The sequence below is a fragment of the Gobio gobio genome, assembly GCF_949357685.1.
Source record: "Gobio gobio genome assembly, chromosome: 1".
Classification (NCBI taxonomy): Eukaryota; Metazoa; Chordata; class Actinopteri; order Cypriniformes; family Gobionidae; genus Gobio; species Gobio gobio.
This window is the reverse complement of record NC_137097.1, coordinates 52762864-52790796: the sequence shown is the minus strand read 5'-3', so window position 1 is coordinate 52790796 and position 27933 is coordinate 52762864. Positions and strand designations below refer to the sequence as shown.

Genomic DNA, 27933 nt, shown 5'->3' with positions numbered 1-27933 from the left:
CCAAAGCAGTCTGGTGTGAAAATGCATCATTTTCATAAACTCATTTTCTTTTCTTTTATTTGCGTTTGTCAAATACAGGAGGATTCATGTACAGATGGGGGGGGGGGCAGGTAGAGAGAGAGACCGAAGCAACTGTACAATATTTACAGGAAAGAGAAATAAGCAAATCTCCAAAATAACAATAATAATAACAATTATAATTATCATAGTAAACAACCAACAGATAAAAAACAAACAGTAAACACAGACGTTTTGCACACTTTTAAAAACTATTACATCCCTCTGCACTGTCATGTTTTCTTTGAGAAAACGAACAAATACACCTCTTTTTCCTCATTTTCTTTTAAAGAACAAACAGAAAGAACACGTTTTTTATTTTAAATACATTTTTCTTTTGCTCTATTTTTTTTTACCAAAAAAAAGAAAAAAAAGAAAGAAAGGAACTACACACTGCTTTGTCCCCGCTCTTTTGTCCACATCCTGTCCGCCTTGTCCTTCAGCTCAGGGGACAGGAAGAATAGGGGTTTATGGGTGGCCCATTTCATGTACACCCTCATAAAACATGAGTATTATTATTCAAAATAATAACAGCAAACTGTCCCATCTTTGGGAGGTAACCATGTATAAATGTCCATGTATAAATAATACAAATCATAATTGTTCATAATACATATTTATATATAAGAGTATGCATGGAACATAGCATTCAAAGCTCACCTCTGCCAAAACACTGCTGACCAGTGAGGTTTTCAACCCTGTTCCCTTTGGCACTATCTTTATTCATCTCTGTGCAGACAAACGTCTTTACACACTCGCGCTCTTTTTTTTTGTTTTGTTTTCATACCGTCTCCCTGTGGCTCCCGTCGCAGGGAGCTGACACATAATGAAAGAGAGAGGAATGAAAGCTTTACAAAAACATTTTTATGTTAAAATGCAACAGCTTAAACCGCCACTGGCTCTTGCGCATTCTGCAAAGGAAAATCTCATTTTCCTGCAACCTGGAGGTGCACCGGTTTCGTTGGAGAGAGAGGAGTTTCTCCTCGCTCCAAATAGGACGCGCTTGGAACGTCGACAGCTGAATCTTAAGCCTTGTTGCTGAGCCTCAGCAGTTCAATGAAGGAATTGAACAGAGTCTCTAGCCAGCCCTGGTTGGCCATGCACTGCTGAACCACCTCCTCCTGACCTGGATCCTCCTCAGCTGCCTGTTCTATACTGTCCGTCTGAAGAGGGAGAAGAGGGAAGAGGGTTCTTACGAGCTAATACACGGATACAGCAGTACTTTTTTCAAACAAACTCATATTTCCTCATACCTCCTTTTTACAGTGCAGAAAGGTGTGATATTTGTAGTGATGGAGTGAGTGATAGAGACTGTATATTCGACAAGTCTCTGTCTGCAGTTTCAGGTCCTGACAAGGAAATAGAGATGGGGTTACAAGCAAAGAAAGACTTCATTCATGATCTATAATTGAAATGCAATGGCTTCAAAAAGTTTTTGGACACTTAAAGGGACAGTTCGCCAAAGAATTTACGTTACATTGTTGTTCCAAACCTGTACGACTTGACTTTTTTTTTCATCTGGGCAAAACAAAAGATGTGTTTCCATAAAATGAAAGTGTTGTTTTGGACCCCATTGCCCTTCATCGGATGAAAACAGTTAAAACATGTGTTTCACAAAAGAAATTAAGGTTTGCAACGACATGAGGGTCAGTAAATTATGCAAATGAGTAAACTGTCCCTTTAAGCCACATTGACATATAAATTTCATTGCAATAGAAAACAAGACATCAAAGCAATGATGCCCTTTTTTCGCCATTTTTGCAATAACATTAAATCGAATGGCCCTCAGATGATTTTAGTGGAGGTATGAATTCCCTCAACGTTCACACAGGTGTCCCAGCAGTGCATCACATTAATGGACACAAGCATTACAAATAAATAAATAAAATAATTTTAAAAAACTGATTTTATATTTTTTTGTAGGGGTGTAAATCGGATGTTTCATCACAATATCTGACAGCAATTCTATTAGCCAGCGATACGATATTTGCTTATTTCAAAACGTCGTAATATGATTACAATTTTATAAGGTAACTGTGATCAATATATTAATATATTAATATTATTTTAAATTTTTATTAATTTCAACCAAAATATAACATGAAAATGTAATTGAAATCTCTGGGGAGTGGGGGGAATCACAAATCCTGTATCCCAATGAAAAAAATACACTTTAGCTTATAGAAAAATAAAAGTCTGATGACAAAAAAATTGTTAAAACATCAAATATTCGATGACCACTTGCTATTTGTAACAGTCAAACAAGTTTTCGAGTATATTTGATAGATTTATAAAGATATGTATATATTTTTTCTGCATTACATTGATGTATCAGATTGTTAGTCATTTGACTGATGCATCAATCCATATCATCGGTATTGGTACACCCTTACAATGCAACCACATTTATTTATTTTTTTTAAGTGGCTGAAGTGCCTAAATACGTCTTGGGGTTGCTTACTGAATGGCTGAGAAAAACATGCAAGTGAGAAACAATCATGTACAGAACATGCCTGCGGTTTAGGAAGGCTCCTTTTGACTCTGTTTAGGGTTTTGCGGTTGTAATTCTCACCACCCAGGTGCACTTTAACCGCTCCAGAGTCCAGGGAGTCTGCTGTCATTTGAGGAAACATGTGCAGTGCCTCCTACATGAGAAAGAATGGGGAGTGAGAGACTGCCAGATATGTTCCTCAAAAAACACAAATCAAGAGGTCTTGAGTACGCAGAGGAATAACATCAGAGTATCACTGAAAGACAGCGTCACCTGATGTTGGACACTCATGTTGACCCTCCTTAACAGCCTTCGTTTCTGTTCGTTGAGGATACTGTCAATCTTCCTCATGGGTGGGAGATAAAGCTCATCTAAGGGCAAAATGGATTATTACATATATATAAATGCATCTTAGGTCCTATTACTTGTCACCACATTTGTGTATGATTTTTTAAATATTTTTGAAACAAGTCTCTTGGTCACCGAAACACTGAAAACACATGTGCTGCTTAATATTTTTGTAGAAACAGATTTTTTTTTTCCAGGATTCTTTGATGGATGTAAAGAAAGTCCAACATTACCGAATAAAAGTAATTTGACAAGCAGCAATAATATATATTACAACACTTATTTACTGAAAATTAATTGAACAGCCTTCATTAGTCACTGTAGCTTTTCTCAGCATCTTTTTCATTATTCATCAAGTCTCATTGTCCTTTCTCTCAACCTTCCTTGCTTTATTAACCTCTTCTTTCATTATTCTTCCTATCCTTCTTTCCCTTAATCACCATCTCAATCCTCCACACATGCACTTTATTTAACCAAATGATGTGTGCTCACCATTGGTGTCCTCCAGAGCTTGGATCATATCAGGGTCCAGAGCAGTGCTGACCAGCATCTCTACATAACTGCGGAACATCTCTCTCATGGCCCGACTGTTTATCCCACTGCGTGTGGATACTGAGGATGGAACAGATGCAAATCAATTGAAAAAAAAACAGAAGACATTCACCTGAAAGTACTCACACACACACACACACACACACACACACACACACACACACACACTTAAAAACTTAGTTTTGGCTCCATGTAGGAAATTCAACATTAACTAAATTCGTCATCCATCATGGCATACAGTGTGCTGGTTTATAGACAGATTGTAGTAATAGCATTTTTCCTATAGCTAAAATTAAACAGTATTTAGTAATTCGTTTGGCATTAATATTAGCAGGTGGAGCTCCTTAACTTCAGTTGAGGAGTGCCAGGACAACCCTTACATAAAAGTACTGTGCTGTGCTGGTATTAAAAGGTAATACAATGGTACTTTGATATATACCAATATTCACATATCTTTAACATGGTATTTTGAAGAATGCCGCAGTCCTACCATATACACTACCATTCAAAAGTTTGCAGTCGGTAAGATTTTATTTTATTTTAAAGTAATTAATACTTTTACTCAGCAAGGGTGTATTCTGTTTTAAGAAAATTACAAATAACTAGCTAATATCAGTAGAGCATGACGTTATCAACGGCAAGGTCATGGTTTTTTTTCATGGTTTCCACTAAATATTAAGCAGCACAACTGTTTTCAACATTGAGAATAAGAAGAAATGTTTCTTGAGCAGTAAATCAGTATATTAGAATGATTTCTGAAGGTTCATGTGACACTGAAGACTGCAGTAATGATGCTGAAAATTCAGCTTTGCATCACAGGCAAGGCAAGTTTATGTATACAGCACATTTCATACACTATGGTAATTCAAAGTGCTTTACACAGAAAAGGGAATTACAATAATCACAAAATAAAAGTAAGGAAAATTAAAACAGTTATAAAAGGAATGAACCGAGATACAAAGTAATACCGTGATAAAAGGAATTAAAAGACTAAAATGATGATGATAGACTTCTCGTCTGGTAAGAAATGTAATTTTTTTTAAAGTAATTTATGTTTGTCTCTCATATTTAATCAAGGCCTATATTTACCATTTCATATCACTGTTTTACTGTATTTTTAGTCAAATCAATGCAGCCTTGGTGAGCATTAGAGACCTTTTTCAGAAACAAACCCAAACTTTTGAACTTTAGTGTGTACTGCAGTTACATTGAAACAAGCTACTGATATAGCTTTGCATATTTCTGCAAAACTACACACAAATAGAAATTGCACACACATAGCAAACCCATACACACCTTCATCCTCACTGGGCGGGTCAGGGGAAGAGTCTGAATCAGAGGAAGAGGGCATTTCTTTAAGCCACTTCTTCCTCTTTTTAGGTGGAGGTTCTACCTTTACTTTCACAGGCCTGCTCCTCGTCCTGTCAACCCTCTTCTCTGCAACTCTCTTCTCCTCTTTGACCCTCCCGCGCTCCACAACTGCGGTTCTCCTCTCCAGCTTCTCTTGAGTTTGTTGCTCTTGGAGCTTCTTTTCCTTCTCTCGCTCCTTCTCTTGTTTTTCCCTTTCCTTCTCTTTTTCTCTCTGTCTCTCCCTTTCTTTCTCTCTCTCCTTTTGTTTTTCCTTTTCCCTTTCTCTCTCTTGTTTTTCCCTTTCCTTCTCTCTTTCCCTTTCTTTTAGTCTCTCCTTTTCTCTTTCTTTTTGTTTCTCCCTCTCTTTTTGCTTTTCAAGTTCTCTCTCCCTCTCCTTCTCTTTTTCTCTCCTAGATTTCTCAATCTGCTCCCTCTCTCGTTCTCGCTCCCTTTCCTTTTCTCTTTCTCTCTCCTTCTCTTTTTCTCGTTGTTCTCGTTGCTTTTTTTCTCGTTGCCTCTCTCTCTCTTTCTCTCTATCCTCTCGTTCCATGCGAGGTGGAGTCAGGCTATGTACAGGTTGTGGCTTAGGGAGAGACTGGCGCCTGGTGGGAAGAAAAGACATTCATCTTAGCAATGTTATATAACGATAATACACTGAATAAATTGACAGTTCACCTGAAATGAAAATTCTGTTATTTACTCAAGCTCACATCATTTCAAACCTGTAAAGTGTGTTTTTTTTTGTGGAATAATTCTAAAATTTTAAATTCTAAAAATTAAAGCCTATCATGCAGGTTGGATGTTAGTTCCTGCATGTCTCAAATGTCAAGATCTGTGCATTAGTCGCCATATTTGACCTGTGAGCTGCAGCAGTGGGAAGATTGACAATGAATAAATATTACAATTTTGCTGGTTTCTCACATAAAACCTATCGCATGTCTTCAGATGGCTTGGAATATGATGCATGAGTCGGGTGGACTACATGTATGGTGCTTTAAAAAAAACACTTGACGAACAATAGCGCCCCTGCATACTGTCGAATGAAAATGTGAAAATTATTTAAAACGAAACAAAACATTCAGGTTTTGAACACCATGAGGGTGAGTAAATCATGAAAACTCTTAATTGCACCAAAGTAGCTTCAGAAGGTCATTTAGGGTGAAATTACCTCAGTGTGAGACTGGGCCGATGCCAGGGTTTCCGTGAGCACACTCGGACATAATCCTTTTTATTTACATTCTCCAAGAATTTGACATATAAGCGCTGATAACGCATCTTTGCATCTCCAAAGTAACCCAAATACTGCCAAAGAGGGACAGAGGAGTTTACGGTTGGGGTGTAGTATTACATTTTCAGGCACGGCATCAAATGCATGATATCAATGCTTATCAAATACAAAAAGACACTCACATTACTGGTAGCACAAAACTGTCGCTGTCCATCTTTGATTTCAGGAGCAAACTTCTGCAGCAGAGCTTTCTGGACCCTCCAGATTGGAGGAGGCTCTCGCCCAGTCTGCAGCGCTAGCTGAGAAAAGCCAAGAGAATTGAGAATCTAATTAAGCATTAAAGTCAGCATGAAATTAAAATTCACCCTGTCTATTTGTTATAGATTTTATTGTGAACGAATCATCCATGCATATGTTTAATTTTTCAATATTTTTGACGTCATAATGTCAAATCAAAATAACATAACTGGACATTACTAGACTTCTAGTAATGTCTTCTACTAACAATACTAGACTTCTCCAATCATTTAGTCTGCTTAAACCCTGTCTCTCCGTATTCCTCCTGAAAACTCACATTCATTTTTTATCTCAAATTCCAATCAACAGCTGATTGATAAAGTCCTGTATCCGCTCTACATTTGTTTCTTTTCCAATAATCACTTGGATGTATGTCACACTATGGAAGAAAAGATCTTCCGCTACATCCGTTTTATTGCGAATTTAAATATGGGATAGTTCACCCAAAAATGAGACTTCTGTCATCATTTACTCATCCTCTGGTTGTTCCAAATCTGTACGGCGTACTTTCCTCTGCTGAACACAGTTGACGGTAGCCATTGACTTGCATAGTATTTTTTTTCTCCTACCATGGAAGTCGATGGCCACCGTCAACTGTCAGGTTACAAACATTCTTTTTTTGTGTTCCACAGAAGAAATAAATGTATACAGGCTTGGAACGATATGAGAGTGAGTAAAAGATGACAGAATTTTTTATCCCTTTACACATCTAAATATGAATTATTCACACAGAATACGTCTAAAATTAAAAAGCTATTGTTACCTTGAGAGTACCAATATCTTCAGTGCGCACTACAAATTCATCCCTCTCCCTGAAGATCCCCTCCCCCCCACTCTCGCTGTCATCATCCTCGCTCTCTCCCGCGATGGCCGCGTTGGACTGTTTCTTAGCCAGGTGCAGTGAAGTGATCTGAGGCGTTGGGGCATCTTCGGGGGTGGGGGGCGAGTCCGGGGAGGGCTGGGGCAGTTCTTCGGGAGGAGGTGGAGAGGGGGATGGTGGGGGTGTAGCGGAGGGTGGCAGCGTGGGTGGAGACGGAGAGGGAGAGGGGAGAGCAGGTGGAGAGGGGCTGGGAGGGAGGGAATTGTGAAGTGGTGGCTGTTGCTGCTGTAGATTCTCCTCCTCATCTTGAGATGGAAGAGGGGAGGGGAGAGATAGAGGAGGAGGAGGCAGAGGGGATGGGCAGGAGGAGGTCGGGGGAGAAGGAGAAAGGGACGGAGGAGAAGGGGGTGCAGGAGGAGGCTCAGATGGAGATCCTAAAACAATGGAAGAATTAATATTTCATTGATTTCAATATTTGACTGTAGGTATGTTAATATACTGACCATCAACCAGCATTTCATTCGCAGGCTCTTCTTCCTCTTCCTGCTTGCTCTCCTCTGTCCTTATCTGACCTACTTCCTCTTTTTCAATTCTGTCTTCTTCCAACTCATCTCCTTCCTCCTCACATTCATTCAGTCTGTCTTCCTTCTGCTGTATTTCTTCATGCATCTCATGCACAGGTTCTTCCTGTTCATCATCCTCACCTAGAACATGTGCCTCCTCCTGTGGGTTGGGCTGTGAGTGTGAATCCAGTTCCTGTGATGCATGTATCTCCGTTTCTGGTTCAGTGTGTAAGTGCGGGACAGATTCAGGTTGTGGGGGTGGCGGGGGTGTGTTAAGACATACTGTCTGTGGAGTGGGCGGTGATGGTGTAGGAGGAGGTGGAATGGCAGCGAGGCTGTGGGGCGTGTCATAGAGGGCAGAAATGGCTGATGAGATGCTCTTCTGCAGGTCCTGGTTCTTACTGACAGAGTCTTCCTCATCTGAGGAGAATGACGGTAGGGTCTCCAGATTCCTCTTAAACTCCTCATCAAGTCTTTTACAGGGGGATGGACAGTTACTGAGACCCAGGCTTCCATCACCATCATTCTCTCCAAAGGGAGGAGGTGGAGGAGGAGGTGGTTGTGGGGATAATGGGCGAATGCCTCCCTTTACTGAAGAGGAATCTGTGGAAGTGCATCCGTCCACAGGGAGGGGCCCAGGTGGATCTTCAGCGCCTGGCTGCTTCTTTCCCGTTTTCAAGAAATCCAGAAAGGAAGTTATGAAACCCGACTTAAGCTCTGAAGATTTCTCCTCCACCTGAGAGCAAGAGGTGCAGAGAAAGTACAGGGGCACAAGATGGCAAATTGCACAAAATAAGAGACAAATAGCATGGAAATGTTTAAGCAGAAAGCAAAAATAGAAAATAGGGGAACAAAAAATAAATATACAACAGGAAAAGAGCTTACACAAATAAATGTTTTATTAACATCTTTATATTATATAATCAGTGTAGTCCCACTCTCTTACATTAGGTGTGTCTAAAGGGAGGTAAAACACCTTACTGAATAGCAGGGTGGTTGATGACGAAGAGGAATCTGGAGACCCTACCGTCATATGAATCAGTAACCTTAGCAACAGCCACCCTAGCAACAGCGCTCTCTTTTTCTTATTGCATTTTTTAAGAACTCAGTCATCAGGGTGGCCTGCCAATCATCTTAGTCTATGTAATCTGCTCCCCCTAGTGGCAAAGTGAATACACTGGGAACAATGCTTCCTCAGTAAAATAAATTAGGTTAAAGAAATCCAAATTAATTGTATGTATAATTTAGTAATGTGTTCTTTGGTCAAAATATGAGGGGTTTTGTTGTTGTCTTCAGATTTACACCTGTAAATTGGATCAAGAATAAAAATGAATGAAAGTCTTACCGAGCTAGAGAACTTCTGCATGGTGGCCCAGGCCTCTGGGGTTATTTGGTCATCCATGTCTCCATCCCAGGACATCTGCACATAAATAAATCAAACATTGTATAAAAAGATGTAAAGAAAATGCACATATCTATACATACCCTAGACTGGCCCTTATTTCCTGAGGCTACCTGTTACTGAGCCAACAGAGGATATTTCATAAGTGCAATTTAAACATATGGAGGAGGGAATAATTTGATAAAGGCTGTAAAATGTTGGCGAGTTATTGAATCATCATGTTTAGGAACACGGTTTTCATAATGTTACAGCAGGTGTTTACTTGACTCATTAGGACAAATCATTTGTGAATTTGACATGTATAGTCATTTCATCTAGATTTTTCTGTATTTGGAAATAACTTCTCAAGTTGCTGATGATCTCATCATAGATGAGCTTGTTCGCAGTTCAATAAGTGACATTCCTTTCGCATTTGCATAAATCATAATTGATTTCACATGCTGCGTCCCACCAATCCACACTACTGCTGAATAATAGTGTCTAACAGTGCTGTGTAAGGCAAACAAAAATGACTATAAATATGCTTGATAAAGTCCCCTAATTTTTTTTAAACTAATAAGAACAAATTTAGCAAACAATTTTTCTTTGGTAAAAGTAATATATCACAGCTGCCAACACTCTGGCCTGGCAGGTCTTCCACAATATATTTGTCCTCTTCCAAATGCACCTCCTTCACTAAACTTCGTCTAAATCTGTAGATCATTTGAGTACATTAAAAAAACCCAATATGAAATAGTACATGGTTTGTCATGTTTTTGTTCAAAAAGACACCAATTGTATGTAAAACAGACCTTTCTAAAGATTATGAACGGATTCAGTTATTGCAATAATTTACTACACTGCAAAACCACATAATTTCCATTTGCTTTACATTTTACATTGAACATCTGGAGTTATTTAAACATTTTCTGTTAAATTTCAACATTCATTTTTGCAAGCTGAGACTCACCTCTTGGGGTTTCTGCTTCATCTTTTCCTGACCACAGCTCATATCATTTCTGTTCATGTCAATTCTGTTTAAGTCCACACTGGTAGTGGGCCCTGGGCTCAAACCAAGGGATGGTGCAGATCCTACCGAACCATCAGACAAAACTGGATCTGTACTAGACAGGGAGTCTGTCCTCAGGAGGGATTCAGATGGGGGCATGGAAGGAATAGGGAGCTTAATCTGGGAGGAAAACATTTAGTTACATTTTTACATAAAAGCTATTTCTTGAATGAATACATACTTTAGGTTTGTGGGAATGATGGATCGATGAAACTGTAACAAATGTAATTTATATCTTATTGGTGCAAACTGTAAAACTTATCTTACTTTGATTGGTTTGATGGGTTCTTGGTATTGTTGTTGAGGCTGATGCTGTGCAAGTTGTTGATGATGTTGCTGTTGATGATGAAGCTGTTGTACATGTAGGTGCTGCTGTTGGTGCATATGTTGCGGTTGGTGCTGCTGCTGCTGTTGTTGCTGTAGATGGTGGTGCATGTGCTGTTGTAACTGTGGTTGATGATGGAGGTGAGGTGGTTGTTGATGGTAGTTCTGTCCCTTGTTCATGTCTCTGTGCATTTCTAACATTTGATCATCTTTCCTTCCACGCCCTCTTCCTCGACCACGGCCCCTTCTAGTCTCTCCACCAGGTCCCATCATGTTCCTGCAATATGGAGGCTCAGGTAGAGGTCGAATACGTGGCCTACCCCTGGGTCTTGGTGGACCCTCTCGTTTAGGTTTGGTGGGTTTCCTCCCCCTTTTCTTTGGAGTATCATGTGGGAGCAGCTGTGGAGGAGGTCCAAGGGATGGGTACCCTGAAGGGTGACAGAAATCTAAATCACCCATCAAAGGGCTTAAACTGCCAACGCCTGAACCACTTCCAGACTTTCTGCAACTAGAAACGAGATCAGGAAGCAAGTCTGGCAGACGTCTGCTATTTAAGCGGATGTCAGCTGGAACATCTGCTTTATCTTCATCATCCTCAAACTCATATTCTTGGGCATAGTTCTTCTTAGCCTGTGATTGTGCATTAGGGTCTTTCCTCTGTTTAAGGAGGTGAAATGAGCTTGTTTTCAAAAGTTTTTTAGGTCTAGAGGAGCAAAAGATTGGTGAGGTGAGTCCCCCTGTACCAGGACCACTACCTACACCTGCAGAGCCCATCATTTTGTTTCCAGTTCCGTCCACAACGTGTCCTGTGCTACCCATCCCAAGGCCTGGGCCCTGAGACTGAATTAAGCCCAGTTGTTCTGTGTTTACAGTGGATGGGAGTTCATGGGATTTCATGGGGTCCAGATCTAAGTGCATAGTACCATTGCCAGATTCAGACAAATTGTGACAATACTGCCCATAACCCTGATCACCATGGTGACCCATCATGTCATATGCACTTCCTCCACCACCTGTAGTTTTAACTGCATCCATTCCATCTTGTACAGTTCCATGTGCCTCTGGCACACCATCTTGACCTCCTTGTCCTGCACCTCCACCTCCCCCAGCACAACTTGCCTTGTAGTCCTCAGAACAGAACATATCCTCCATCCCTGGAAAAAAGGATCGATCCTCATCCTGAAGAAGAGAATCGGGGAAACAAATAGATGTCAGAGGCACAAACCGTTGTTGCTGATCTTGGCTCTGACCCTGGTTCTGAGCGGTTTTCCCCACAGGACTGCCAGTATCATATTGATGCTCTTTGAGCTGATCTAGCTGTGGCTCTTGTTCCCTGGGCTGGGATTGAGGCTGTGATGTTCCAGAAGATGGTTGCATGTGGTGAGGGTGCTGGTGAGGGTGTTGATGGTGAGAGTGTGTCTGTGGCTGATGGTGGGCATGAGGGGGTGGATGGTGTGAGGCCATATGGTGCAAATGAGAGGGGGTTGGCATGCTCAAATCAGGCTCGGACAAGAAATCATGAAGCTCTGTTGATGGTTGTTGAGGGTGGTGGGACTGATGGTGTGAGGACATCCGATGTTGTTGCTGTTGTCTGTGATGATCAGTGGTGCTCCCATCTCCTGCACCAACTCTATCAGAGGCCCCTGTCCCTTCTCGGCTATTCGCCCTGGAGAGAGATCTCTCTAGCATGTCTAATGGTGAAACAGAATTCTGACTTGACTGGCTTTGGTTTCGCTGAGCCTCACGGCCATAGTGGACCTCCATAGTTTGGGACTGGAGCTGGAGTTGAAGTTGAGAAGCCTGTGGCTGAGTGTCTACTCCTCCAGAGCCACCAGTACTTAATCCCCCAGTTTGTCCAATCATGGCCTGCTGACCCATTGGGTGTTGTTGTTGCTGCTGTGAAGGAGCCTGTGGGTTGTCCATCTTGTTTCGAGTGGTATGCGAAAGGACAGATTGCAGAAGGTGAGCCTGGGTGTTTTGATGAGAAGGGTCGGGTGGAGAATCCATTAGTCCAAGAGAGGACTGGGTCTGTCGCTGCTGCAAGTCTGGAGTCTTTCGCAGGTAGGGTAATTCTGAAGGATCCTGAGCTTTCTTAAGATCCATATGTGAGTGGGACATTGAATGGGGATGAGAGTGCTGTGAATGCTGAGGGTGTTGTGAGTGTGATGGGTGCGTAGGGTGATTTTGATGTGTTTGATGAGTATAAGGGTCTCCTCTGCCATAGTGGACCACTGAACCAAGGGAGTCATGCTGACCATGGGAATGAGTGTGTGACAAAGAATCAACTGCACCTCGACCTCCATTTGCACCAGCTACAGAGAGCACTCTATCAGTCTTAGTCTGTTGCTGCTTTTTCAGCGACATCTCCAACTGGTTCTCTAAACCTGTCCCTGGACCACAAGACCCAGCAGCAACTGAAGCCACATTGTTGGTTGTATTATTGGTCCGAATGACACTCTGTAGATGATAACGTTCTTCAGATGCCTTGTTCAGATCATAAGTGGAAAGAGACTTTCCTCCATCTCTACTCTGGGAAATGGACTGGGGCTGTGGCTGTTGTGAGGCTACTTGCTGACCCTGTTGAGAATGATGCTGGGAGGGATTGGGTCCTGGACTCTGTGAGTGCAATAAGTGCTGAATCAAAAAGTCGTCCTCATCTTCTTCATCCTCTTCTTGAGATCTTTCTACCCCAAGCATATCAGAATCAGACTTAGATTTTGGTGGCGTTGAGTGATAAGACTGAGTTTGCTGGGGTGGCACCCTTGTGTCTGTGTATCCTTGTGGAGAAGCCAGGAATGCTGGGGAGAGAACTGAGGACAGGTACTTGTTGCTCCCATTTCCTCCAGGTGATTGTGCAGGGCGAGTTGGGGCAGGGGAGTGCAGACCTGGGCGTACTATTCCAGAATTACTTGAGGGTGAAGGGCTGGAATCTGGGAGGTGATAAGATCCTGTGCCACTTGCTACACTAGTACTACCACCACCTGAACCACCCCCCACACTTCCTGAACTACCTGCTCCTGATCCAGTGGTACTGCTTGTTGTACCGGTACCACCTCCTGACACCATTAGGGCAGGCGAATGTCCTGTACCACCATAGCCCAGTGAAGGACTTCCTGCCCCTCCAAGAGATGATGGCAAAGAACCATATCCTGAATCAGAGCCATAGACCACCTCAGCTGAAAATGAACGCCCCGTTGCTCCAAGACTTCCATAAGATTTTCCTGACCCCCCGAGGCTGGAACCAAGATCCTGGGTCTGCGGTGAACTGAATCCCCCATATGGCTGGGGCAAGTGAGAGGGGGGTTGGCTTGGTGAATATGACTGTTGCTGTGGTGGGGTTTGACCAGGAAGGCCAGCAGTTGGTTTGACAGGAGCAACAGGAGAGCCGTATGTGGACAGGCAAGGCTTGGGTGGCTGCTGCTGTGTAGCAGAGGATGACACTGTGGGAGGTGGAGGTGGCGGGGGTTGTGGTGCCGACTGAGGTGGTGGTTGCTGCCTTGAGGGAGCAGCGGAGGTACTGGATGAGCCATTAGGATTAGAAGCAGAGGAAGAAGTAGAGGAAGTGGAAGAAGCAGAAGGAGGAGTGTGAGGGGTTCGAGATGAGGACGAGCCAGAGGAAGAGTAGCCACTACTTGAGCTGGAACTCTTTCCCGTTTTCCCAATACCACCACCCGAGCCAGCTGAGGAGGAGACTGAGGAGGAGGTGTAAGGGGGCTGGATAATAGGACGGTAAACTTGCTCTGATCGGGGAGAGGGTTTGGGGTCAGATGATGGACTCTGCTCACCCAGTGGACTACAGTTTATGGATGAGCCATGCCGATGATGGGGTATCTGCTGGTATCCTGACGCACCACAACTAAGATAGTGATGTAGGGGATGAGGTGTGGAAGAGGAAAGTTGAGACTGTCCAGGAGAAGGTCTCTGATAGTGCTTGATCACACTGTCTTGCCTGTGTATGGCTCTTTCTTGGGACTGTGGCGGTTGGGGAGGTGCAGAAGAAAATACAGAGGAATTGTAGAGCTGAGAGGACTGATCCTGCAGCTGTGAGGACAGCAGGTTAAACTGAGGTGGTAAGTGGCGTGTTGAGGAGGATGCAGGGGCTTGTGGTGGAGGAGCACTGGTGGGCTCTTGTGGCCCTCTATATGAAGCAGTCCCACTCTGTGAAGACAGAAGACGGTCAAAGCCAAGACTTGACTGTGAGGACGTTTTAATGTGCAGCAAAGGATCATGGGGTGACAGGAGACCGTTGGAAGTAGGACTGAAGGTTGGTGTGTCCTGCAGAGATAATGATGGGGTAACTCCAGGGAAGGAGCGCCCTGAGAAGGATGCAGGGTGCTGATATGCCGACAGAGCAGAGGAAGAGGGAAATGAGCCAGAGCCAGGTAGTGCACCAGAAATGAATAGCTCTGCCGGGGCTGGAGTATGCATTGCTACAGCAACAGAGAGGGAAAGTAAAGAAAAAAGAAAAGAAAATGATTCAGCAATTGATCAGAGGATTCTCTATATTTATTTCATCAAATATTTCTGTGTTCACATTTAGATCATTCTATATTCAATATATCACAGTACTAACCAGTTTGCCACGAGGGAGTGCGGAATTGAGAGAGCAGGGTAGAGGCAGAGGGGGGTGGCTGAGCACCTCGGGATTCCAAAGCAGAGATCAAGTTCATAACCGAAGCATCTGGTCCTGAGGGACTGGCATGATGTAGCCCAGTATCAAACAAGCCTGAGAGCCCTGCGAAAGATAATTATCAAGACAAAGTCTAACACCTGGTCAGAGGATGTCTTTTTACTACACATCTCAACATCAAGGTAAAGAATGAACTACAGTATTGTGCAGAGGTCAGTATGGTGTTAAATAAAATTAAACAATTATTTTTTTACGCAGTCATCATTGTATTCAGTAATTAACTACACAATTTTGTAGACCTTACCTAAGCTCCTTCCTGCACCCCATGCCCCACCCTGTCCAGATGTTCCTGGATGATGATTTGTTGCATATCCTTGTAGGGGATGTGGTGTCGCATAAGGTTGACGGTGGAGGAGTTCTGAGTCTGGATGGGAGGATCTGGAGCTCCCATAAACCAAACTGAATAACAGAGGTTTAAAAAGAGGTAATTGACACAGGGAATGGTACTGAACATAACGAAAAAACTGAGCAATAGTTTGCATGCATTTTTGAAATTCATTATGAAATTTGGGTGTATGACACAACTTCTCTACCTTTAGTTGTCCAGGGCATAATATATACATAAACTAAATATTTAAATTAAACAGTAAACTTTAGTGCTTAAACATTTCTATTTCCCTTTCTATAATTGAACATTATACTCATAAAGTATAGTTTTTTAATAAAGCAATCAAATTGAATATAATCAATTTAAGAAAATAGTAAATAAAAGGTCACTTCTATGGTTAAATTATAGAAATATTAATATTCATAATTTTGCATAATAATAAACTAACAATATAATAGTACTATTTATTTGTTTAATATGCTATTAATAATGTATTAATTTTGTATTCATGCACATGACATGTTCAATTTCTCCAGTAGTAAACAGATATAATAAATATGCAGAGAAAACGTACTCGGTTACTTAACGTAACCTCGGTTCCCTGAGATAAGGGAAGGAGTACTGCGTCTTTAAGACGCTATGGGGATAGGTTCTCCTATTCTCGAATACTGAAGCATTTATAAAATCACGCAGTGCTACTGCACAGTCAAAACGGAGTCGAGACTACTCGCGCGCTATTGGCTGGCCAGTGGCAACTGCATGAACCAATGGCAGAACAGCGTATCTGAGCGAGCCTATGGGCGCTAAGCCCGAGACGCTGAACACAGAAGCCCGCGAACTGAGCGTAAAAGCCCGCGAAGGGCGCCCTTAAAATACGCTGTAATGCCCCAAAAACGTCAGGTTAATTCGACTGAAGCGAAGGTCACCCGTTGTTTTAGCGCCATTGCACGGCAGTCTACGCAGTACTCCTTCCCTTATCTCAGGGAACCGAGGTTACGTTAAGTAACCGAGTACGTTCCCTTTCGAACGGTCAGTTCGTACTGCGTCTTTAAGACGCTATGGGGGCCTATTTAATCCCGCCGTGCTATGAAGCGCAATGGTATGTACTCCCTCAGTTTGAGCACTATAAGGGGGCCCAAGACTAGAGTTATTGACATGTCATGATATATATTTATATATATATATATCTCCCTTTTCATACTGGGCTCATAGAGGCCAGCAATTTAAGGGGAAAAATTTAAGTTATGCATTGAGCATATGAAGACCCAGATGCTTAACTAATAAGGACGGGTTACCCGTTAATACTTATTATTATACAGCAAGGATCTGTGCCTGCAGTGCAGGGACTTCTAGGCTGTAGAATCTGGTAAAAGTAGATGGTGAGGACCAGCCTGCCGATCTACAGATGTCACCAATAGACACTCCACTAGACCACGCCCAGGAGGAGGCCATGCCTCTAGTGGAGTGAGCTTTGACACCTATGGGACATTGAAGGCCCATAGTATCGTATGCTAGCGCTATTGCGTCAACTAGCCATCTGGCTAGACTTTGCTTGGTGACCGGCAGTCCCTTAGTGCGGCCACCAAAGCTTACAAAGAGCTGCTCCGACTGCCTAAAGTGGGAGGACCGCTCAATATATGCTCTGAGCGCCCTAACAGGGCAGAGCAGGTGTAACTGTCTCTCATCCTCGGAGGGTGGAAGAGCAGAAAGAGTGATTACCTGTGCTTTGAACGGTGTTGAAAGCACTTTAGGCACATAGCCATGTCTTGGTTTGAGTATGACTTTAGAATCACCTGGGCCAAATTCTAGACATGATGCGTTCACGGAGAGCGCTTGAATGTCACCAACACGCTTAACTGATGCCAATGCTAATAGCAGGGCGGTTTTCAGTGAAAGCGGTTTTAGTTCAGCCGTCTGCATTGGCTCGAAGGGAGGTCCTTTTAGTGCTCGTAGGACCAAAGAAAGATCCCAGGATGGCACCGTAGGAGGGCGAGGAGGGTTAAGCCTCCTAGCTCCCTTTAAGAATTTTATGACCATGTCGTGCCTGCCTACTGATTGGCCAGCTATAGGCATATGAGATGCGGCAATGGCTGCCGTGTAGACTTTGAGTGTGGATGGAGTGCGTCCTGCATCCAACATCTCTTGTAGAAAAACAAGTATCTGTGATATCTCACATGACACTGGGTTATGGTTCCTGGCTGAACACCAGTCAGAAAACACTGACCATTTAAGGGCATAGAGACGTCTAGTAGACGGGGCTCTAGCTTCACCGATGGTGTTCAGGACACTCACTGGGAGGTTCTCGAGCTCCCCTTGAGGGGCCAAACATGTAGCGCCCATAGTTTGGGACGGGGGTGCCATATTGTCCCGTTCGCCTGAGATAGGAGATCTTTTCTCAGCGGGACTGGCCAAGGGGATGCTGATAGCAGCTGAATCAGCTCGGGAAACCAGTGGTGGGTTCGCCAGAGTGGAGCCACTAGCAGGACTGTGTGCCCGCATTCCCTGATTCTTTTTAAGACCTGGGGAATAAGCGGTACTGGTGGAAAAGCATAAAGCAGGCAGCTGGGCCATTCGTGGGCCAGCGCATCCTTGCTCTTTGAAAAATAAATTGGGCAATGACAGTTGTCTTCGGAGGCGAAGAGGTCGACCTCTGCCCTCTCGAAAACATTCCATATCATTTGAACCGTTTGGGGATGAAGGGACCATTCCCCCGGGGACACGAGGCCCCTGGAGAGCATGTCTGCTCCCTGGTTCAGTCTGCCCGGCACGTGCACTGCTCTTAGCGAATGCATTCTGTCTTTTGCCCATAGGAGGAGATGTCTGACCTGTTGGTTGAGCCATCTCGACCTGAGCCCGCCTTGGCGATTTACGTAGGAGACCACTGTCGTGTTGTCCGTACGGACTAGGACGTGATGACCCAAAAGACGTGGTGAGAAAGTCTCGAGGGCTAGCACCACTGCCAGCATTTCTAGGCAGTTTATGTGCAACCGTGACTCCGCGTTCGACCATGAGCCGAAGGCAGGTTCGCCCTCGCACAGAGCACCCCAACCCGTGTTGGAGGCATCTGTGGTGACCACCATCCGTCTGGAAACTGTTCCCAAGCTCACCCCTGACTCGTAGAGGCGGGGATTCGACCACGGGGCCAAGGCTTTGACACAGCCGCGGCCCACTTTGATCCAAAGCTGGCCTGAATGCCACGCTTGGGGAGGAACCCGTGATTTCAGCCAGTACTGCAGGGGGCGCATTTGCATCATACCCAGCGGAAGTACTGGAGAAGCTGATGCCATAAGGCCTAGCATTCTCTGAAAAATTCTCAGGGGTCTGTTGGTTCCTGTTTTGAACGAGTGTGCAAGCTGCTGTGTAGTCAGCGCACGTTCGTTTGACAGCCACGCCCTCATTTGGGCTGAGTCTAAAATCGTTCCCAGAAAAGAGATCCTCTGTCTGGGAAGCAACGAGCTCTTGGCTGTATTTATTCTGAGACCCAGGCATTCTAGATGGCTGAGTAGCACAGATTTGTGAGATTGTAGCTCTTCCTCCGACTGGGCCAGTATGAGCCAGTCGTCGAGGTAGTTCAGAATGCGCATTCCCATTTGTCTTAAAGGGGAGAGAGCTGCATCCATACACTTTGTGAAAGTGCGGGGTGCTAGAGACAGGCCAAATGGCAGGACTGTGTACTGGTAGGCCTTCCCGTCGAACGCGAATCTCAGAAATGGTCTGTGACGTGGGATAATTTGGATATGAAAGTAGGCATCTTTCAGATCTACTGAGAAAAACCAATCCATCGGGCGGATTTGCGCAATGATTTGTTTTAATGTCAGCATTCTGAACGGCCGTTTGATAAGAGCCTTGTTCAGATGTCTGAGGTCTAAGATGGGCCTGAGGCCGCCATCTTTCTTGGGAACCAGGAAGTAACGGCTGTAAAACCCTGACTCGCTTTGAGCTGCAGGCACCGCCTCTATAGCTCCTTTCATCAATAGGCTTTCCACTTCGGTTTTGAGGACGTGGGTTACGTTGCTCTTCACTGAAGTGTAAGTTATGCCCGCGAATCGCGGTGGTTTGCGAGCAAATTGGAGCGAATAGCCTAGTTGAATTGTTTCTATAACCCACTGTGACACACCAGGGATTGCTTTCCAAGCCTCTGCCCAGTTGCACAGGGGTTTTATAGTGTCGAACGGCGGCGCGTTTTGCCGCGCGCCGACCGTCGTGTGGTGCGGAAGAGAAAGAAGACTCATTTGTTGAACATTCAAGTTCTTTATTGAACACGCAATAACAGCGGCAGAGTGCAGTGGAGCGCGCGCAAGCGCGGGCTCGCTGCTCACATTTTTTATAAACACAATATGTTTCTCCCGGGCCGGAACAAAAACGGGCCGCGGGGAGAGAATTCGGAGTCTTTTGGGGGGCGGACCAACTTGGGCGGAGCTCACCCCTCCTCTCTTCCTGAGCAGCCGGTCAGGACTGCTTCCTGTGATCAGGGTCCAGCGTGATCTTAGGTCTGGGGCCCTGACGCTTCGGTGGGAAGCGCTTTGCCTGGTGATGACGCTGACGTTGACGTTGGTCATAAGGTGGGCGGGGCTGCACGGGAGCGAGCGCGGGTGTGGTCGCGGTCGCAGATCTGCGCTGCGGTTGCTGCTGCTGGTACGGAGCTCTCGGCCGAGTTGAAGAGGCGGCGCTGGCTCTTTTAGGCAGAAAATGGCTCATCGCCTGGGACGCTTTCTGCGCCGTGGTGAAACGTTCCGCGAAACCGTCCACCGCGGGACCGAACAGACCATTCGGAGAAATGGGAGCGTCGAGGAAGGCAGTTTTATCGGCCTCCTTGATCTCCGTGAGGTTTAACCACAAGTGCCGCTCTAACACCACGAGACTAGCCATCGACCTGCCGATGGCCTGGGCGGTGGCCTTCGTAGCTCGAAGGGCCAGATCTGTGGCGCTTCGGAGGTCACGAAACACCTCCTGGTCTGGACCGGACTCGTCCATAGCCCGAAGGAGCTTCGCCTGGAATACCTGCAGGACCGCCATCGTGTGGAGAGCGGAGCCTGCGTGGCCGGCGGAAGCATAGGCCCTATTCGCCAAGGCCGCCGTGGTACGGCAGGGCTTCGAAGGGTGCGCGATTTTGGGCTTCCAGCCTATCGCGGAGGGCGGGCAGAGGTGTGCAGCCACCGACTCCTCGAGCGGTGGGAGTTTCTCATAGCCCTTCTCGACTGCGCCGTCAATGGTGGAGAGCGCGTGCGAGGTGGATGGGCGGAGGCGAGCGGAGTAGGGAGCGCGCCATGACTTCGCCAGCTCCTGGTGCACCTCAGGGAAAAATGGGGCCGCTCTCTGCCGAGGGGCCTGCTGGCGCCCCGGGAGGTACCATTCATCGAGACGGCTAGGTGTGGGCTCTTCAGGGGCTGCCCAATCCAGGCCCAGCTCGCCAACGGCCTTATGGAGGACACGGATGAGCTCGGTGTCCGCACCAGCCTTAGCCGCGTCATTCCGCTGCTGAGATGTCGAGGGGGTGGGGTCGCCAACGGAGCCCGACCATTCCTCGGCATCGGAGGCGACGAGGGACACGGAGCCGTCGTGTGGATCGTCCTCATCATTGCCGCCGAATGAGACCAGGTCCTCGGCGTCGAGCGGAGGAAGCAGGTCTAAACGAGAGAACGTTACTGGGGAAACGTCTCTCTGAGGCGGGGACGAGGCACGCGGGCACTGGGCCGACGTGAGCTCGCCCGCCTCAGTATAGTCAGCCCTCTGGCTCCGCCGCTTTTTCCGCCGGGGTTCGGACGGGAAAGGGAGCGGGAGAGCGCGAGGGGCGGGGTCGCGCTCTGAGAAGAACGCGATCCGCGAACGGAGGGAGGAGATGGGCATGCTCTCGCAGTGGGAGCAGCCGGACCCAGAGAGAGCAGTGTCAGCGTGGGCCTTGCCCAGACAGGTAATGCACTGATCATGGGCATCCTCCTGATGCAGAGTTGTGCTGCACCTAATACAAAATTGTGACATGTGTATTCTTAATTGTACTCAAGGATACACCGAAGTGTTTTTCACCGGCGAGCGCAGGGGAGAAGGAGCGACAGCTCGCGGATGCTGGATGAGAGCGCTGAAGACAGACCGACTCTCAAGGTCCGGGCTGGCTGGCTCAATTCCGCTGACGGCTCGTCTTTCACGGTAAGCTTCAGAAAAAGGTATCAGCGAGGATTAGAAAACTTCGCTGAAGGAGAAAAATCTGACGTTTTGGGGCATTACAGCGTATTTTAAGGGCGCCCTTCGCGGGCTTTTACGCTCAGTTCGCGGGCTTCTGTGTTCAGCGTCTCGGGCTTAGCGCCCATAGGCTCGCTCAGATACGCTGTTCTGCCATTGGTTCATGCAGTTGCCACTGGCCAGCCAATAGCGCGCGAGTAGTCTCGACTCCGTTTTGACTGTGCAGTAGCACTGCGTGATTTTATAAATGCTTCAGTATTCGAGAATAGGAGAACCTATCCCCATAGCGTCTTAAAGACGCAGTACGAACTGACCGTTCGAAAGGGAACAAGAAAGTACATGGAAATAATTTAGCAAATGTCATTGATTTGGTTTTCTCTTAAAAACACATTCTTTGTTTAGTAGGTTTTTTGATCAATATCTGACACATTTAAAAAAAAAGGGTTTAATTATTAAATTGTTCTAAATAATCAAAAATTATATAATTAATATAATTTCTGCAGACTTGACCAAATATCAACCACTCATGGTTTCTTCTTTTACATGTTATTTTGGAAAATTAACCAAACAATAACTTACTGTTTTGAATCAAAAATCTGCAGTGTGACACTGGGACAGATTTTACTGTTCCCCCTCCCTTTGGGAAGTGAAAACGTCTGTTGGGCTCTAGACTCTACTAAATCTCTGTATAGAGTATCAGTTGACCCAGCTTGGCATTATCCCTCTCACACTGTAGCCACATACAAAGATTAGCTCTTTAATCAGCCTACTCACTTCCATATCCTCCCTCTCACTAAAAGCTAGCCTTGCAAGATCTGATTCTGCCAAACTATCTACCACAATCATCACACCATATACAACATTAGTGTTCTCAATATTGTCTACTCTATAAATAAGGCTCATCAATATGCTGACTCATCAATTTGAAAGTCTTGAAACACAAAACAAAATCGGTTTCTAAATCATTTCTGTACCTCGTCTCGCATTTACCACTGCTATGCTTCACGATGTGCAGCTCAGCATTCTGATTGGCCACTCTGCCTGTTGCCAGCCAATCAACTGTCTTTTGCAGTCTTTGCAGACTGTCTCTGTTGTTCTCTTTCATAGAGAGTGGCCAGTTCAGTTGACAATGGCGGTTAGGATGTTGCTGAGGTAAGACACAGAGCGCTCATTGATAAAAGCTCTCCACTGACTGAATTGCCTTGGTAACCCCCTCCCTTCCATCCTCAACAGGCTCTTAGTGTGAGTACAGCTCAGTTAGTCTAGATCCCTCTCACTTTGAGACCAGAGTGGGAAGCCACAGACACCACATACTGAGTGAGCGCGTGGTGAGGGGGTGGGTGTCATTCAACAGAAGCGGTGGAGTGGACCAGAAAATCTATTTTAAATCCTATTAAAGAAAGACCTTATTCAAATCTTCTAGTAGCATTGAAGAATTACCTAAACAAATTTGTACAATCTATATGCATAGTCTCTCATTAAATGCTTCACAATTCAGTCCAGATAGGATGCAAGAATAGATTTATATTGTCATTCTCCATTAAATAGACTCCTGGACTCAGTATAGTCACTGTGTGTCTCCCAAAAGGCCTTAATAAATGTGTCAAAGACAACTGATGTCCATCCTGAGGGGGTTCCATCTGGGAGCATGTCCATCATCTCTTTTAAAAACACCCTCATCTTAGAAGGCACAAGACTTGTGTAATTAACTGGATAAAAGGTCTAATGAACTGGGTTAAACATTTAAATGTATGAGTGAGAGCACACATCCTTGCTGCCAACTGCTTCACTGATTGCACCTCTGGCATAATATACAGTGGCGTGATGAAAGTACCTTTATGGTGTTTTGATACATTGCTGCTGCTGTTTGATACGGATTCTTTTGTGGATTCATTTCAGGCTATGCAGTACAAGGCAAGCATCATAGATAAGCTGAGTCACTGCTTTAAATAAAAAAGTCACAGTACCATGCAAAAGTGACACATACCAGCAAAAAGAACTTTGAAAAAAGAAATATGTTCAAGTTATGAACTGGATATAGAAAAAAAAAACATATGATGAGCACTGACAGGCAGATGTTTTTCCTGCAACTGAATGTCTCATCTTAAATAATTAATGCATCATAATATCAGTGCTCTCTCTTCAAATGTGAGTATCCATATACATAAGAAAAGAAGAGAGAAAGCAAAAGAAAGCAGTTTCACTTGTAGGTAAAGGAACCCAGAATTAGACAATAATTGGCTGTTAATCCCAAAGAGGCAGCTCGGAGACGATCAGGGAATAGATGATGAACTTCAGAAGAATTAGGTAAATTAAGGGACTTCTTACATACAGTGGGGGTGAAAAGTATGAGACAACATTCGCTTTTTGAATTAAATATTCTTTCATTACAAATCGCTTCATCAGCATAACAATGAGTGAGAAGTTAAAAGTAGCCTACATGCAGAATTTCATATCTGCTTTGTCTTTGTTTTTTGTTTTTGTTAATAGTGACTTTAAAGCATAAGAGGGACCATTTTTATTTTTCCATGCAATAATGCCAGGTTTATTATAAATGATCTATCAATGTATATAATTATTATTATAACTAATTAATATGTTCTCGTGATCTTTAATCTAAAACATGAACTTCCCCTTCCTTCTTCCTACATAAACAACACATTTTCTGAAGTTATTGAGGGCTGGGCAATAAGTCCTACCTCTGGCAACCAGTCACTCACAATCCAAAAATCCAATCAGTGATGGACAAAATTAAGTCCCAGCCAACATTTTCTCTCATTCCATAAGCCATTTCACTTCATATATATATCACAACAGGGAAGATAAGCCCATTTCTGTTTCATGCCAGTTTTAATGACAGCAGGATAGAGCAAAAGTGTGTGCAAAACCTGATATTACAGGAAATATTTATACCGTTTCCACGGCCGATGTCACAAATTTGCTTTTAAATTAGTGACCTAGAAATAGTGACGAATCATATTTTCTTTGTTTTCATATTATGATATTTAGTTATATACCATTTTAATTTGTATACATTTGGACAACACTATGAATATTCTAGATCCAATAATTTCTTCCTCTCAAACTTTCCTTTCTCATTTTTTTTTGATCCTGCTGGCTTAGACCTTCAGTCAATCAATTCATCCTGTTAAACCTCTCATCTCCTGCTATTGTGCCTGTGCTTGAGCTGATTAAGCATAATTTGACAATGAAGGGAAAAGGAATAACAGGGAAAGAGAGGAAACATGAAAAATAAATAAACAATGGAAGGAACAAGAAAAAAATTAACAAAAGGACAGGGTTAAATTAGAAAGCTTAATTGAATCCACTGTACAAGACTGCTTCTAATTATATAGGCACTAATTCAACACAGCCCCCCCCCCCAACAGGTGCAAAATGTTTGCAGCCTGATGGGGAACTCAGTCATGGCCATTAATCTCCATTAGATCCGTGTGCAGAGGTGTGTGGTGGATGTACACAGCCCAAAAAAGGACAGAGGGCCTGGTGAACCTTGCCATCATGGAGTAGTATGCCTTTGTTGGCTTCATAACAAATGCAATGTACAAAAGTCCCATCAGGCAACAATGCTAGAATATTATCTGTTTATTCTCATTTAATATTAACACATGCAACAGCATTTCTTATTACAAGAATCAATATCACCAAATGCGGTGTCCTACACAGACACCAGTGTCGTTTTGTTTCATTTTATGCACATTTTACAATTCTTGGTGTTTCATTGCATAATGGCTGTGCTTCCAATGACCTAAAGCAGCGGTCTTACGATCTAATATTTATTTAAAATCAGAAGCAATTTTGGAAAACTAGAAGAGAGAATATTTGGTGAAAAGCATTTCATTTCATTTTATCCAGTGGATGCTTTCTGCCTCTGCACTAGTGAAGCTTGTCCATCATCATTAGCCTGAAATATTAATATTCTGGATTCTATCAATCTGCCAATGAGTCTACAGAGATGCTCTTGAGATCAGAATAATCACAATAATATAGAATCCAACTGAAAATAAGAGACATTCATTTTCGGACTTGCTAGGACTAAGAGTCAGCCAGGGGTATTGGGATGCGGTCTGGGGGATGCTACCTGTTACAAAAACTCAAACCACAGCACAGCATGTGTGATCTTAGTCTGAATGGAATTCCTCATACATAAACAAACAAGGGGTTTCTGTACATCTTGGGATGATTGCCCAAAAGAATAGCCCTATTGTTGTCCTGTCATGTAAGAAAAAAAGGCCCACACCAAATGTGTTACAATGCACAAATGATGAGACACCAGAATGTGATTGCATCTGTGTAAATAAAAAAATTAAATACGAGCTACATATACATATATATATATATATATATATATATATATATATATATATATATATATATATATATATATATATATATATATATATATATATATATATATAATAGAAATCGGCAAAGCCTTAGCATATTCCACTGACACTTAGAATACACTAAAATTATCATACATAATTCAAATTGCATAATATTTCTCTTGAATGCCTATAAAACGAAGAATGCTGTAGGTGTGCTGTGCACCCAAGTGAACAACCGACTCCATACAAGCAACGCGAGACAGTAACGCCACCAAGAATGATTGCACGCGCGCTCTGTAAGCTGCTAAGATTGATTTGGTTGTCACGGCGACTGATAAGGTACGTAGTCGGGCGCCTTTGAACTGTAAGTAGGCCGCGAAAATAGTGGAACACGGTTGAACGTAACTAAACAGCGAAAGCACGACACGGCAATAGTCCCGTTTTCAGGTATGACAATGACAATATAATCACTATTTTAACAATGCAGCACTTCTTAAAAGTATCAACCGTTATGAGCAATCCTAATTTTTGCTACAGGGATTATGTCAAACTAAACATGTCAGGTCGTTTTATTCAACAGTTTCCTCCATTCCGCTTTGCCATGGATATTTAAATATATATCTCACCCACTAAGTTTTTATCGGTCACATTTTCTGTGTGTAGAACCGTTGTGGCGTTTGCAGTGCGTCTTACGTTTATGTTTACAGTGTGCACGTCTCGGTCGGTCACGCTGTAATTTCACTGAGGAACACTACACACAATTCTGGTACGTTGTCAAGTGGCCACTAAACCGACAGTATCCTCAAGAACAGAGATGGGATTTTCCCCCACGTTAGATAATAACGATGGTAAACAGGCTATGCAAAGTTTGGGGTTTTTCCCCCTTCAATTATGCAATGTCGGAGAGTAGTAAGAATAGGAGTTAGTAGCCGCGGTTGTTCTTATATAGCGTTTAATACAGCTGCAGTCAGTGTTGTGACATGTGTAACTGAATAATACATGTTGACTGTAAAAAAAAAAAACACTTCACATCTGCATTGTGTAATTTAACGTTCAGATAAATCTTTACCATTTGCGTCTGTTTGACACAAAATGTGTTTTTCGCGAATACACCCCTCGTAATTTTACAGCCAAATGCGTTAGCTACAGAGATAAGCTGCATACAGTAGCTAGCAACCATTTCATCCCCAAATATACGATTGCTTGTAATCGTTTGCCTCCAAAATAACGCTGTCAGCGAGCATTTTGTGCCACGCATTACTCACTACGCTGAATTAGCGTGTATATAAGTACGGCTTGCAATGTCCGGTTTGGTGCGCCTCCAAGGCAAAAGGCTTGATTTTTCATTTTTGATAATACGCTAGCAAAGCTAGCTAGCAACATCATCCCATCCCCCCTCTTTTCGCCCCTCTCCCCCTTTTCTGTCTCAGTCTACCTTCCGTATCACGCATTAACTCTCAATCGCATTCCTTGCATTTTCAAGACACCCCCTCCTCCCTCAGAAATGACAATACTGATGGTCGTACGTGGACCCAGCGACAATATAATGCATGCAAGTTAAGTGAATGAACACAGCACTGGGAGCGAGAGTGGGGACATGCATTGCATCGCGTCCGTCCGTCCGTCGGCATGGGCATTGTTACAGCCAGCTAAGCATATTTATGCATCCAGTGCATGGAAGTGTACTTGCACGGGCGCCTTACCTTGCCTTCGCCGATCTCTCGTAACTCCATCCCGTTCCAGCGCCCAGATCACCAAATCCTGTGCCAGGATAATTTCTATCCATTAAAGAAGAGACAAGGGATGAAGATGGAGAGATAGACAGGGGGAAGGGGAGGGAGGTATTTCCTAAATTCTAACACACTATCTCTCCCCGTGTCCTTTCCTCTGCGCTCAATGTCTGTTTATCTCT

At 44.0% G+C, this 27933-nt stretch overlaps 1 protein-coding gene across 1 annotated transcript; it reads right to left on the bottom strand.

Moving 5' to 3' along the window:
* Positions 1-10: 10 nt before the first annotated feature.
* prr12b (proline rich 12b) lies at positions 11-27906 on the bottom strand. The gene is made up of 16 exons (XM_079835401.1): positions 27725-27906; positions 15415-15569; positions 15054-15215; positions 10424-14910; positions 10058-10276; positions 9052-9126; positions 7647-8442; positions 7087-7577; positions 6209-6325; positions 5967-6100; positions 4745-5400; positions 3389-3508; positions 2822-2919; positions 2571-2702; positions 1311-1406; positions 11-1220 (listed from the first exon to the last, which is right to left on the bottom strand). The coding sequence occupies exons 1-16, from the start codon at positions 27805-27807 to the stop codon at positions 1083-1085; spliced, it is 7959 nt and encodes a 2652-aa protein (XP_079691527.1). The 5' UTR covers positions 27808-27906; the 3' UTR covers positions 11-1082.
* Positions 27907-27933: the final 27 nt, after the last annotated feature.